General features: G+C 41.6%; 1 protein-coding gene across 1 annotated transcript in view; it reads right to left on the bottom strand.

Annotated features, from left to right (window-relative positions):
* Window positions 1–15,932, bottom strand: part of LOC124158458 (sodium- and chloride-dependent GABA transporter 1-like) — a 93,769-nt gene that overhangs the window by 54,471 nt on the left and 23,366 nt on the right. The window contains exon 2 of the mRNA XM_046533552.1: window positions 3,563–4,087. Within this exon, the coding sequence (XP_046389508.1) occupies window positions 3,563–4,007 (445 nt within the window). The 5' untranslated portion in view covers window positions 4,008–4,087. The remainder of the gene's footprint in view (window positions 1–3,562; window positions 4,088–15,932) is intronic.

A 15,932-nucleotide genomic window follows, 5' to 3' on the forward strand; every position in this document is an offset into this window, starting at 1 on the left:
TTAGGGGATGTAAAAATATCGTTCACCTGATATCGATAAATATTCTGTTGGTTTGTGTACGCTGCACTGCCACATATGATTTTCTGAATGCATATTGGATATGTCGTATCGCTTGGAATTTAAACAGTGGCATTTGATAATTTAAATTTTAATTTATTTTAGTTAGGAAAGGAATGCTAAGAAAATTTTCAGCAAAAATTGATAATATAAATTAAAATAACTATTTTGAAAAAGATGTTCGGGGATTTGTTCAAAAACTTACTTTCAGGCAAGTGGAAGTTTGAAATTTCTACGCTCCACAAGCAAATTGAAATCACTTTCACAAATTCTGCGCACTCATGAGAACTTAACTTTCCTTCACCACAGTCAAAGTAGAAATGAGGGTATGATACACGTTTTAAAATATCTAGAAGTTCCCGTGGAATTGTCTACCTAAACTACCCTGTCTTCATCGTATCTGCTTCAACAACTTTCTAGTGCTTACTGTAGGTGCAGAACATGAGATTGTCACGCGATCCATAATTTTCGTCCATAAAATTTTGATTATTTAGTTGCCATCAGTAATCTATGTACATGATTAGTAATGTTAAATCACTGAACACTGCATTATTAGCCATCTCCTTGAACATTATTCTCTTCATCTCAAGAGTAAAACATTAGATTTAATGACGCTTTTTGCAGTTCGTTATTTGTTCAATTTGCCGACTTGGGTGGCGGCGGGGTAAAATGCTCGCCTGTCAAAGAAGTGTCGGGTTCGAGTCCCGCATGGGTAAGTTTCCTTTATCAAGCGCAACGTTGTCGCAAAATAATTTATTCACGCCATTTATGTCAATATTGATCCGTCGGTACGTATGAATTTTGTAACGTAAAGCTAAATGTGGAATAGATTTATTCAATAAATTTGAAAGAAATAGATTTTTACAAAAATACCAACTCCCGTAGAAGTCTTGAGAAAGAAATGCAAAGCATATTCCGGAAATGTTATGGATTCAGCGAGCCAATTTTTGAAGCGGCACAAAAATCGTTCATTTTTTCGTTCCCATGGAAATACCTCCGTTAAGACGGCCAAGGCCCCACTCCAGGGTGTCATAAAACGACCGTTTTCGAAATTAGAATCCTGAGGGTCAGGGATCGGTGATTGAAGAAGGTATAAGGGTTTCAGCTGGTATCTTTCTGGTAGGTCTTTTTGTATGAGTCCCAGGAAAACAACTCACTTTGTCGAGGCTTGAACGCTTTTAATAGAAGCATGGTCTTCGATCGTATCCAAAGATAACGAAATGAACTTCGATGAAACGTGCAAGTACATCGCATGAAAAACCTCCACTGTCTTCACCATAGACCATTTGAGAATCGGTGTCTTGAAGCAAAACATAAAAACGGTGAATGTTGAGCGTTAAAACCCATACAGCTTCAATAACCTTACCGCGGCGCGGCTAATCCAACTCCCGACGCGCGGAGAAGAACCCTGCCGCGCGATCGAAAAATCAATGTAATTTCCGGCGACGCAAACTTATTTCAAAGAAAACTGCATAAAAACCTCAAGAAATCTTCAAACAATGCTCTCATATAAGTTACTCTGCGCGACCTTGCCGAAAACCTATTTGAAACTCTACCTAAATGTAAAACTTTGTCGAAAAACAGTATCCGCCATTTTGTTACTGCACGGTAAGAATTTATGGGCTGTATTCTTTAAGATTACGGAAAATTAAAGAAAAAACACCATGCTAACAGATTATGTGGTTTTTTATTCGGCAAGAATCCACCCATAACTTCACCATTCACTTACTTTGGAAGATTTTCTGAGAAAATTGAAGACGGGCGTTTCTATGGAAATTTGCTCACGTTTGAGCCTCTGTATCTCAGTAACGGGTAGGATCTATGTCAAATGAAGTACATATCAATAAACTTCAATCATTTTTGAGTATACCTTCGAAGTTTCAAGTTTATAACTCAAAAAAAGCCATTTTGTAATTTTGTCCGGCTTTTTCCGATTTCCGCCCACTGTGCGGCGCCTCAATTCAAGAAATTGGGTTCTTCTCCGGGTGCTGCTAATGCATTTAACCGGTGGTGACAAAAACGGTTTCCCCTAATCACTCATTAAACTTTGATCGCGTGATTGATGTAAAAGTGGGGGTTTTACGTACGCTTATCAAAGGTGCTAAGTTGGATTTCACTTTGACACTCATGCGAAAGTATATGCAAAGGTGTTCGATAGTCATGTGCTAAATGAGTGACCCTCTCTCCCTCCTAGAATACATTTGGTCACATGCCCTCCCTACACCCCCACACTCCCAATGGCCTCGTCAACCATTCCACATCCTCCCCCTCTACGACCCTCTCTCAGACATGGGGGCGCACTTCCATGGGAGTGACAAGAGAGGTTTGAAACTGACAAGAATTACCAGGTGAAAAGTTGTGCGGAATTTATGAAGTTTTTTTTAAATAAAACATCAACTCCTCGGCTATTTCACCGCGTGGTCTCCTCCGTATCTGCGGAGATGAGTGAAGCGGATTAATGAAGGACTTTGAGTGGATGCTTGGTGAAAATCGGCGATAGTCGAATCACTCCAAAGTGCGCCTTCTTCTTTTACGTTTCACTAACGCAACACCCCCCGCCACACGCCTCTCTGGGCGCCGCGCGGGGCAGTGCGTGGACGTAGAAGCACGTTGGGGCGAGGGGAGGGAGGGTAAAGCGTTGTCACCGACCCTGACTTAGTGCTCTTATTATCCCCACAACTGTCCCACATCTAGTGCCGAATGGCCGTGGGAAATGGGAGCTAGGCTAAACATTGGACTTCTGCAGCCGATGGCATCCACCGCGAAGAAGGTGCGATAAGTCAACTAACTCTATTCCAAAATCAATGCCTCATCGAAATTTTGTCAGCCATGTACCTTTACAGATCTATCGAGCTCTTTCGCAAATATTTCAGTGTAAACTAAAGTTTTCCCTGTGTTCCTTACGGCGGCGCTTAGAACCTCACTTAATTTCCAGGCCAGACGGAGGTGATCTACGTATAAGAGAGGTATTAGGCCGTACGGATGGATATAAAGGAATTCGCTTCTTTCTCCGGAACAATAAAAGGCTAATGGATCATTGCCACGCGCTCTTCCTATATTTAAACGACTAATTTACTTGCACCCCCGCTATGCGTTCACTAAGGCGGCTCGCGAGGTAGCATGGTGACGAAGGTGATGATATCAGTACGGCCGAGAGGCAATGCACCCATCGAAGCAGGAACACAAATATTGTACTAGTGGAATTTCCGGATTTTTATGATGGGCTGATTATTACTTTGTAGAATACGGTCTACCATTTCTAGAGTCCCTCATGCAATGCAGTCATTTTCAGACACACATGAAACGAATCAAACGACGACACACACACACGAGTGCCGACGCATAGAACTTTACTGTATTTCCATTTCCGACACAGGTAATAAGATAAGCGACACATTTTTCTGTGATGATGGGCAAAGTAATCACCGTATAAATGAAAAAGAGTATAATGTTTTTAATTCCTCCGCGCGCAGCAGCACACGCTAATTGGGATGAGTGTACTCACCGCCTCCGTTCTTGTAGCAGAGGTAAGGGAATCGCCAGATGTTTCCGAGGCCCACGGACACGGAGATGCAAGAGAAGAGGAAGTCGAGTTTGTTGCCCCAGCCTCCGCGGGCCTCGTCCTCGTCGAGCGTGGCCGCTTCTCCGGCCACGCTCTCGCTGGCCATGCTGCAGGCGGAGGCGACGGGGTGCAGGGAAGGCGCGGCCAGGTAGCTCTGCTGCTGCAGTTGCTGCACGCGGCGCGGCACGGCGGCCACGGGCGGCCGAATGCCGGTGGAGGGGAGGGAAGGGGGCGGGGCGGGCAGGGGCGGCTCCTCTCCCCCGCCCTCCTCCCCCTCCTGCACTACGGCCGATGACGCGGCCGTTGGCTTGGCCGAGAACTCGATAAACGTCTGTTCGGGGTCCACAGGCTCCTTCTCCTGCCCCCAATAGTACATGCCCTGCGACATGACCGACCGCCTATCTTTGAAGGCGTCTTCACCACACTCGAAGCCCCCGTTTTACCGAATATGCTGCTCCCTCTGCGCGCCTATTAAAGGAAAGAGAGAATCACATTTAAAGACAGTTTACGTTGAAAAAGAAAAATACACTAAAAGAATTGAGCACTTGGTGTGACATCAGAGAGCCTATGGGGGACCATGGCAGTATTCATAAAAATGAATAGCGGGAAACGTGGGTAAACCAACGGAGAAATTAGCGTAAGGTATGTCTGATTTTTAATTAGCGTGAAATTTATTTCGTGAGCATTATCGCAGTCGCCTTTTTTAAGGCCGCTATTTGTCCACTTCAATGCAAAAGAGAAATTGGCGTCACACTGGTAGCGTTAGCAACCGAGGAGCCAACTCAAGACAATGTTTCGTTGCTCTTTGCGCCTGCGCAGTGCGACGCTCTTTACGTTATCGACGCACTTTTCTCCCCAGTGATTGGCACAAATTGTTTATGTACAAAGCAAGGAGACAAAGAAGGGATGACAAGCGACACGGGTATCACGCAAGTAGACATCAATACAGCTGGAGGAGAATACAACTCCAATCCTATTCACCACATTTGCGGCAGTTTGCTGTTCGTTCACAGCCATTTAGATTCTTGCTAAGTTAATTTTTTCACGGAGAAAATTTTCTTTTTTCTGATACCTCTCCTCTGAAATTGTCGTTGCATCATCATGATAGTACGGTTTATAGCTAATTGCGGAAGACTCTTAATACTATGGATTTAATGTAATTTATTTATTGATAATTTTGATGATTAAAACATCGTAAGGAATCTTTTATCAAATCATTATTACAACACTCAGAATCAGCTGAAATGTTTAGTTCGATGATTTCGTAATGGGCACGTTTATCTTAGTATTAAGTAAATAAGTTTTTAAAGATTATTTAAACGTTTTTCACTAGCGGGATTCGGCCCAACCGTTAGAAATACATGCAAGGAGTATATTATAATAAGTCTATTAATTGTGCCAATCCGTCAGTGTGTCTAGAAATTGAAAATCTCTTAACTCGATTGTTTCTGGCTTTACTTCGTGAAAATCCATTCTGAACAATAAAAAGTTATGGTACTTTTTATTGTTGAAAATCTCTTCCTAAATGAACTTCAAACGGGCATCGCTCGAAGAGATTCAATTTTTTTCTCATTCAAATGAAAGAGTATCATCTCAATTTTTTGTTTTAATAATCTTGGAGGTATAGGAATAGGAAAGAAATTAAAATATCAGGAGTAAAATGTATCACGGAGGCATCTACTTTTTCTATTGCAAGAATAAATTGAGCTATGAGCTCTTAAAAATTAAAATAATGCATCTGTTATATTATCACAGTTTAGAAGGGAATTAGAGTAAAAAGAAATCGTGAAGTGAAGTGGAGGAGAATAATCTTGGGCCGGGGATCTTAGATTCAGAAATCGAGAGAGCACTTCGTGATTTGAAGGCTAGGAAAGCAGTAGGCGTGGACAATATCCCGTGTGAGCTTCTGAAGAATCTAGGGAAGGATAGTAAGAAAAGGTTTTTCGAACTAGTACGCAGGATCTATGAGGAGGGATTTTGGCCGGAGGATTTCGTGAAGACGGTTTTAAATCCGCTGCCGAAAAAGAAGAAAGCTGTGGAATGCGGAGATTATATGACTATCAACCTAATATCGTATGCGGCGAAAGTGGTGCTGAGGATATTGAACAGACGAATGGAGGCGAGGGCAAACGAGTACTTGGGCGAAAATCAGTTTGGTTTCAGAAAAGGGAAGTCAACTCGTGATGCAATAGCAATAATGATGTCCCTCGTGGAGAGGACCCTAGAATATGACCAGGACGTAAATGCGTGTTTCGTGATTTTTGAGAAAGCGTTTGATAGGGTGAACTGAGCTAAGTTAATGGATATTCTCGAGACAATAGGTGTAGATTGGAGGGATAGACGACTGGTTCGTAATCTGTTTATGGCCCAGACTGCGCAAGTGAGGGTAGCGGACGGAGAATCTGGGTGGGCAAGCATTGGCCGAGGTGTGAGGCAAGGCTGTCCTTTATCGCCGCTGCTCTTTAACGTGCACGCTGAAGAGATGGTATGGGAAGCGTGGGATGAGTTAGAAGCTGGAATAAAAGTGGGAGGAATGATGTTCAAATTAGTGAGATTCGCATATGATCAGGCGTTGATTAGCCAGTCAGCGAGGGGGCTTCAGGCTCTAGTGGATGCGTTATACGAGCGTTGCGAGGAGTATGGGATGAGGATTAATCATAAGAAAACTAAGGTTATGCTGTTTTGTAATGCATCGCGAGCGAGGAATGTGAGACTTGGGATAAAAGTAGATGGGGAAAAACTTGAGCAAGTAGAGCAATTCAACTATTTAGGCTGCTATTTAGAGGAAAACGGATACAGTAGTAAGAACACCAGGAAACTAATTGCGTTATCAAAGCAGGCGTTCATGAATAGAAAGGAGCTTCTGAGAGGATCGTTATGTAAGAGTTTAAAGAAAAGGTTAGTGAAGAGTTTGATCTGGAGTGTAGCTCTCTACGGTGCGGAAACGTGGACACTCAGGAAAGAAGGCGAGAGGAGATTGGAGGCATTCGAGATGTGGGTGTGGAGAAGAATGGAGAAGCTGAAATGGACGGAGAGGAAAAGGGACGACGAAGTGCTGGACATGGTGGGTGAGGGGAGGCAGCTTTTAGATGAGATACGGATGAGACAGAAGGTATGGATGGAGTTAGTGCTTAGCGGGGAAGGGATGCTGAAAATGATGTTAGAGGGTAGAATGTTAGGGAAACGAGGGAGGGAAGGAAAAGAGTAGGATTTCTAGGTAGAATGATAGAGAGTAGGCCTTGCTGTAAATTGAAGAAGGCAGTGCTGGGAGGAAAGGGAGGCTCCCAGATTACTCCTGAAGAACTCCATGAAACGTACCTTAATCGGTAGAATACTATAATAATAATTTTAAAAATTGTTCGTTAAGCTGGTGAAATCAAAACTTTGATTGGAGAGCCACCTGAAAGAATGTCACCTTAACAACTTTCCCTGTGCGACATCCGTGGCGAAATTCACGCGTTTCCGGCCACGAACCTGCGACCCCGATCCATCGCGGCGACACACAGCAAAGGACAATGCATGCGCGCGCATCCATCCGTTCATGCGTGCTTGGTTGTTTGTTTGGCCGTGTCTATTGTGTGTGACGCGTCCGTTGGGTACTTCTCCTCATCCGTGAGTCAGGCACTTTCATTGGAATGTCACACATTGCTCTTTCGACTCCGTCTGTATTGCTATTGCAACTGGGAGCGAATCAAAATCACTTGAGGCTCTAATAATTGATCTTAGGAAGATTTTGACGCAGGTTAGTGCGACTCGTCTCCGAATTGGAAATACTGTCACGTTTTAGATGTGCACGTGATTCTACTTCTATGGCGCATAGGTTTTATGTTTTTACAAATTATTTAATTTATTGAAATGAGAGATCCTAGATCTTCAGTGACATTGTTCCAAAAACTATTGGCTGATGTGCCTAGTCGCCAGCAAAGAAACATTTCCTAACATTCGAGTGCTATGATTGAAAAGTTATTTTTTTTTCCTGGTAATTAAATGTTTATTTCTTGTGCACTGTCCAAGGACTCCTCTTCCTGAAACGGAAGTCATTTGTATTCAACGGGAAGAAGTCCATACTAATTTATTTTAAAATAATTGAATTACGTCTGAGAAAAAACGTGAAGAGTTTATTGCCGTAACAAACGATGATTCAACACTGTCAATCCTCAGAAAATATTATTATGAAAGCTGGCGAAGCTGTATAAGTAAAGTTGAGCAGTGAGCTTAACCAAACTGAAATATGCGTGCTCAAATACATGTAGCTGGTAAATTTGTGTTTAGAGGATCAAATCTTGTTGTCCCTGCTGATTGCCGCGAAAAAGTGCACGAAAAGGCCATATCTGTCTTCAAGGGCTATTTAAAACCAAAACATAGGTCTGCATCTCTGCGTCCCACAATCTTTGCATACGAAAGATGCCGCCTAATGACATTACTGCGCCCGAAATAGAAAATATATTGAAATAGCTCATTCCAAATAAATTATCTAGGCCAGACGAAGTCCCGTCTCGCGTGTATAGATAACTAGCCTCAGAAATTGACACCTTCTCGCAGTTATTATTCAGTAAATCCATCAAGCAACACGAAGTACCTAATGATTGGAAAATTGCTAATGTAACGTCAATATTCACAAGTGAAGACAAGGAATAGCCATCAAATTACAGACAGATATCATTAACGTCCATCTCATGCAAGGTCCTTGAACATATCGTAGTGAGCTCGATAATGAAACACCTAGACGCGCAAAACTTATAAATGGGAACTCAACATGGATTCAGGAAAAGCAGATCGTGCGAAACTCAGTTAGCGCTTTTCGCCCACGATATTTTAGTCTCCGGAGAGGACAACATTCCAGTAGACGCGATTTTTCTTGTTCTCAAAAAAGCATTTGATAAAGTACCCCATGGAAAGTTAATAACAAAACTGAAATCTTAATTGATTAAGATTTAATTTCCTAGATAACAGAACTTTTGAGCGACCGCGTCCAAAGAGTAGTATTAGACGGTACAGTCTCCAACGAGGTTAGAGTCACTTCTGGCGTCCCTCAGGGTAGTGTCATAGTCCCACTCCTGTTCCTTATTTATATAAACGACATTGGCGAAGTAGTACACTGCTAGCTACGGTTATTAGCAGACTACGTTGCAGTTTACAGGAAAATCCGTTTCAGTAAAGATAGGGGTGAATTAACTAACGACCTTTCTGCTATACAAGCGTGGTGCGATGCATGGCAGTTAGAATTAAATTTGAAAAAAAAAAATGCTTGGAAAAGAATTTCTGGGAAAAGAATAACTCACCACAACATAGCTATATCATCGGGGTACCCAATTGAAGATAGTTGAATACGTGAAATATCTAGGAGTTAGACTCAACTATGATCCATCGTGGAATAAACATATTCGGGACATAACGGGCCAAGCTAATCGTAAATGGGTTGTGTTTAAAGAATATTTGGAAAGTGCGACTACAAAGTGAGAGAAATTAGCTACCTTTACCTCGTTATACGCCATTTAGAATACGCTGCCAGTGTTTGGGACCCTCATGAAAAAGGCATAATAACAGAGTTAGAACGCGTGCAAAGAAGAGCCGACAGGTATGTGAAAAGTCGTTACGATAGTCTTGTTTGTGTAACAGACCTCTCAGATAAACTCGGATGAGAATCTCTCTCATACCGTAGATTGAAAAATAGACTAAACCTTTTAGATAAATTCAAGAGCAGTGTCTTTTCTAACGAAGTTAGCCATATATTACGAACGCCAACATAGTACGGAAGATCAGATCATATAAATAAAATAAGAGAGATAAACTGTAGAACAGACAGATTCATAATTTCTTTTTTTCTACGATCAAAGTCCTCGCCTGCCAAACAAGAGGCCGCGGGTTTGAGTACCGCCTGGGTAAATTTCCCCTGGAAATGGTTGTTTTTGAACGTCATATTGTTAAATTTGTTGAATACCCCGATATAAAATGTCCGATATGAGCTGTATTAGGTGGTTTTGGAATAAAATAAAAAATAAATAAGCAATAAGAGAATATAACGACAGCGTTAGAACTCACAAATAGTTTAGATGACTTGTAGTGTAGTCTACTATAAAACGTGTAACTAATGTGTATTCGTGGCACTCATTCTTGTAAATACCTTGCCATAATAAATACCAAATATAGCACAGACAAAGGTCGTAGGAATGGAAAATTCCACTCGCTTTTCTGATAGTGCACGTAATTGGTTCGCTTACTCTGCTCGCTTTTCAAAAATTAATTACATCTCCGGGTCTTGTGAGAATTTGCTTTACTCAAGCTACACATTCTCTGCGTTCTTGTAGGTATAAATACACTCGCGAACAAAAGGAATTGTTGTCTTATGTACTCAAAACTAATGATTTGCGTCGTCAATAGTGTCTCCTAACATCATGGATATATATTTGTCTTCTCTTGGCTGATAATAATTATGACTGCTTCCCGTCATTGCATTGCCGCACCAAATACGAATCGGATGACAATGGATAGGAAATTGTGCTTCGAGGAGGCGATTAAGTTGAAATAGAACAGCAATTAGATAGACAATGGATGCTTAATCATCCAGTTAAGTTCGGCGAGTCAGTAATCCTATGAAATTTACTCTTTTAACTGATGGGTGAGAATACCTTTAATGGGAAATGAAGTGAGAATGTCAGATTCTTGAATTTTTGACAGCAGCATCAACTTTAAGACGATTGGTTAGAGAATGTATTGCGCTGGGTCGCCTATTGCGTATACATATATTGGTGGGGATAAGAATTAGTTTTCCCGAAAAGCATAGGTGATCATTCTTTCCGTCGTATAAAATAAGAATGAAGTTGCAAAGTTGAAGTTACTGTGCAAACAGTTGAGCGAACGCCTGGCAACCCTTTCAGCGAATGTCTCTCCAATGCGATGATGACCATGGAGAAAAAAGAGCATCGTGCTGGGTGACTTAAAATCAATACCTATATTGCCTCGGGACATTTGCACTGTTTCACTTCCAAAAATAATTTTTTTAACGTTCAATCGGCGTCGGTTATTAGATAAACACATTTTTTGAAATTACTATTTGCTAACGAATATTCACTATCTCATGATTGTGTCGTTAGCAGTACAGCACGGATCAGGTATATTTGGTCAACCCGGATATTGATATTGTGAATGATGAAAAGTGCCTCTGCGCTATTAATATCTATATTCTAAATTCGAAATCCTAATTTTTCATCTGAACGCCTCACAACCGCCTGTTAGGGCTTCTTTGGTTCAATTCTTTGCGCGCGGAAGAAGCAAGCGGTCCACGGCATGGCCTCACGCACAGATTCAATCACGCGCTCATTTTGTTTCACGCGTCCCTTCCGAGCGATCGCTGCAATGATGGCAGAAAAAAAATCACCCTTCGACGCAATGATCATTTTCACCGCGATGGCTCCAGGAATGGGAATCCCGACCCTTGTTCGCCACACGCCATCCCTTTTCCGTTTTTCAACCAATCAGAGTGCATGGTCGAAAAGAGTGACTCTAACGCCACGCTTGGCATTTTATTTAGTGGCAGATGTAAATAGGGAAAGTGAGGGAATAAGGGGCGACGGAAAAAGGGACAAGGGTGGGAATGAGCGTGTAATTAAAAAAAATGATGACTCGAGCTATCCCTGTTCTGGTCCCAGAAAAACTATCGCTGCAGCTATCACTCTGAGGGACGGGAAAAATGACCGTGCGGATCGGGCTTTGCTTTATACCCCGTTTACACTACGCACGCACCGACCACGATCGGAACTACGGCGCGTTTACACGTCTAAAAGTTACCATCGTTACTCAGTGCTGCCCTCGTTGTGGAATTGTGTCAGTTAACAGCTGATTACGTGCCTGCGTGAGGAAATTGAAATCCAGGAAATTAAGTTGGAAAAGGATATTAATGTTGTCATGCGCTAAAACCAAAACTAGACCGAGCTGTCGGTAAAACTTACAGAATATAAGATTCATTCAGAGAATCTGTCCAAAATTTAACAATATTCATGCGATAAAGACTGTTGATATATCGCTTTACTACGTTCCGTTTCAGCTTTACTACGTCTCAGTTATTAACTCGTACCTTATTATGATACAGACTCATTCCGGCTTGAACGTGCCCAAAATAAATTTCTCAAATTTAATAATTACGAATTAGGAATCTTAATGCCTGATTAAAACACTTCATATTTTCAATTCCTAGTCAATTTAAAACCCTTGTACGACTGATGATACTGCAACGATGCCCTATTCCTCTACAATGCCATTAATTCCTATTTAGATTATTCCGATCTCCTTTTATTAGTTTAATTGTAATGAATCCCGTCATACTTATAGAAATCCTCCCCTGCTTCTTGTGAATTACCATTAAACTAATTAAGCCCTCAACTCCCAGCTATCCAGAATGATGAGGTAAAACTGGTAAAACTAGTCAGAACTGTGTGTGAAGCCTTTAAGAATCTAGACTTCATTGAGAGAATATAATAGAAAATTTGAGAATGTTTACGCATTAAGGACAGTACATATTTATCTTATTATTTAACAAGAATAGACTTAGAATTGCTATACTAGGCACAAGTATTGATTTCTCCATGTCTTTATCTAAATGTTATAGTTATTTCTGGTGAAGTATAAGTGTCATGAAATCCTATATATAACGATTTTAATTGGTTAATACTATATGTGTTTGTTATTTTCCATCATTTGTGAAATTTAATGTAAGGTTATGGTTAATGGGTTAACCCGTAAACAAAGAAATACATACAACTGGTTTTGTGTCTTACATTAGCTATCATCTGCCAAATATAACATCAGAAAAAACTTTCCCCTAATATATTTCCATTACCTGCACAATAATTTAAATACCTCCACTGCATAAACGCTCAAAAATCGCCCACCGATTCAAATCCGCTCCTCTAGTACTATGAGTTAGGGCTATCTAGATGAGTGGATTTGAATCGGTGGGCAATTGTTGAGCGTTTACGCAGTGGAGGTATCGATTTCTTCAATCATTGCCATATATCTTTGATAAACCATATTTATTTACGAAATATCAATTATCGTATCCAGATTACAATGGCGCATCTATCTTCATTTCCTTACTCTTTTTTCTTGGCGCTAATCATTGTAAGTTCGGCAAGGTTAGGTACTAAGGCCTTCCACGGTTACTCCACGCGTTTACACGACGTTTTGAGGCTACGAGGGTACGGATAGAGGTCGGTACGTGCGTAGTGTAAACGGGGTATTAGTCGCGACCAAACACAAAATAATTACAGACACAGCGCATGCGCCGCGAACACAGTTAAAGCACGTAAAGAATAACATGGGGAATGTCCGTAATCCGGGTCTTAGAATAAAATTGGATTTGGTAGTGTTAGGGGCGGAAAAACGATCGTGTGCTTTAGACTTAAGCTAAACCCCATTAGTTCTAATATCTCCTACTCGGTACTAGCTTCTGCGATGCTGCATACGTGTTCCCTAGCGAATGAGTGCCAACTTACACTAATGCTCCACTGGTTCACGTATCGGAACTCCGCTCCCACAGACATAACGAAGTCTCCGATTAATGACTTAAACCGTTGTAACCGAGCATAATTCCTTTTAATGCATCGACCTTAGGAGTTGTGTGCAAAGTATCTACATTTTTACCGCACTTTGCACTTTTTCGAGCAGGATGACTTTAACCAATCACCGACTCACACGTTGGCCACGAGGTCTTAACCAATCCTAACACTCCTCACCGTTCATTCGATTGGGCCAATTAATTATCCTGGGCTGCACTTTCTCGTGGACCAATAAATATAATCGACGCGGCCGTTCGCTGTCCCTCCAATAGGCATTCCACCAACTCAGCGATCAATCTCGTGGACTCAAAGCCGGAGGCTGTTGTTGCCAATTAAAGTGTGGTCACGTGGATGCGATAAGGATTATCGCTCTCGCCTCCTATCGGCGTTTGCGATGTTTTGCAGGTCGCCGTCTTCATCGGACAGCCTGATTCGAGTATTCATCGATCAGCGTTTCGTTCATACTTTCAATCAGGAAATGGAAAAAGTCGCGGAATTTCTAAGCGTTAGCGTTTCAATAGAATTGGCGCGCCATCTCTATTGGGGCGCAAAAGCAATACCCTTGAAAACATCTCCTACAAAATACAAATTTCGATCCTGAAGTTCCAAGGTAAAAGCTGTAGTCAAAAGCCACGAATTCTATATCATAGATAACAAACTCTCTCACGCCTTTAATACACCTCAAAGTCTATCCTAGAAATTAAAATCTGAACTCCTACGCTTGCGAAGGTTTCCATGATGGGTTGTAGAGGCTCCCATGGTATCCATTGCATTCGGTCTTCGCTGGGATCTTGAAATAACCTATATCGTGTTTTGCATATTCATAAGGAATATGATGTGTACCTGCTATTTCTGCGATCCAATGGCAATCAAATATGCCCAATCACCAATTGGATCGAAGTCCTGGGGGTCTAAGCTCGAGACCGTCCGAGCGCTCGGAAACGAAGCGAGTGATGATGTCGAGTGGTAATCCGAGTCGAGCGGTGTGTTCGAGACGAAGTCGAGCGACGTAGGTCGCTCGAGTGAGACGAAGAGTTAGTGGCAACGTTGTAGAAACGAGCGCTCGAGGAGGAAACAACAGCTTATTTCAAACAGCATCTCTGCGCTCAGATCTACAAAGTGATACATAGTTACCTCGCTGATGGGCTGATTAGTAGGATTGTTTCATTCCAATGGTATTACTGCGTTTTCGATTCGAACCGCTATTACTTTTTTCGTGCATTTCTTGGAAAATTAGTGTCTGGGATTTGCTTACTCGTCAACTTTTTCTCATTAATTCTGTTTTTTTTTCTCATGAGAAAGAGTACGTGTAGTGGTTTAAGAAAGTCCGGTATAGAAGTCACCTTGTGGATTTAGGTATTCTATTCTCGACCTCTAAAGAACGACTGCCGATGCAATGGAGAGAATGTCTGAAGATCAGAATAATATTCTTCTTGGATTTATTGAAGGTAAGCAGTTATCCTCGACTTCATTAAATTTGCACATTAATAAATAGGTAGAAAATCCATGCTACAATAATGAGAAACTGTCCCTTCTGGACATCCACGTTAAGTTTACCACAAAATCTTGAGCCCAGCGCTGAAGGATGTAGGGACTGAGGGTATGTCCCATCGGGAGTCTGGTGAAAGCATATGTTTCTCCCCGATGTCTCACTCCGCAGAACCGCCAATGGTTAATGTTAATTTGCAGCTGAAAAAAGGCGGAGGATAAATCAATTTTTTCGAGATTAGCCGATGCATGGGTATATTGCTCGTGAGGAAACCTCAGTCTTTTAAGAAATGGAAGTCGACATATATTTACAACTGTTGGAAGATGCTGAAAAATCAGGGCAAAATCCTCCATCTCAAACAGTTTTATACAACGTCTGGGAGAAATTAAAAAAACAAGTCGCTCTAAATTTCTGAAATTACCATTAAAACAGGAGCTATCCACTGAGGACCCCACAGGCAGTTCATCAATATATAATGACACGAATTTTGATAGCCCTAATAATATCCCGATTGAAAATTATGAGGATCTCCAGAATAACGGCGAGATTTTTTGACCCATCTCTTTCACATAAGACGCACAGAATGTATCACTCATGGCTCAGCCCTTCAGAATTGAGGAAAGTCCGACACGGGTGATTATCGAGGTTTTTCCAGAAAAGTGCCAAGACTCCTTACTTTCCGCGATTCCAAATTCCTCACAATATCAAGGTTATACCGACAAGGAAGACGGCTTGCCCCCATTGATTACAATTTGAAAAATGACCGACATAAACCTCTGAATTTCAATGTCCAAATTCACAGGAAATAACCACTTATGAGACCTTGAAAGAAGAACTAACCCCTCTAGAATCTCAATCGAATCGGGCGACTTTCAAGAATAGAGAGTATGATACAATTTGGAGCAAACATCATTGGAGTGTTCTCCACTCATCGCTACGAGTGACCGAAAAAGAAAAGTAAAGAGTAAACCCATTAATGCCATAACATCAAAAAAGTTTAAAGAACTAAAAGAAGAGAATGCAGAAAGAGGCTAACGAAAAAGAGAGAAAAAAATTCTTCAGGAAGAGCGTGCGGCCATGGGAAGGGAGAAGGACGAACAGATAAAAAGGAAATTGCAGACCCGAGCAGAGGCCCTAGCTTTGAAAATAAAAATGCTAGACAATAAAAAGAATGTTGAAAATTCGTTTTATCTTTTCGTATAAAGTGGCATTCGCTCCCAATGAGGTCGAGCATACAAAGTGGCCGGAGCGCTCGGCTCTGGCCATTGCA

This window comes from Ischnura elegans, chromosome 5 (assembly GCF_921293095.1).
Source record: "Ischnura elegans chromosome 5, ioIscEleg1.1, whole genome shotgun sequence".
In the NCBI taxonomy this organism is placed as follows: Eukaryota; Metazoa; Arthropoda; class Insecta; order Odonata; family Coenagrionidae; genus Ischnura; species Ischnura elegans.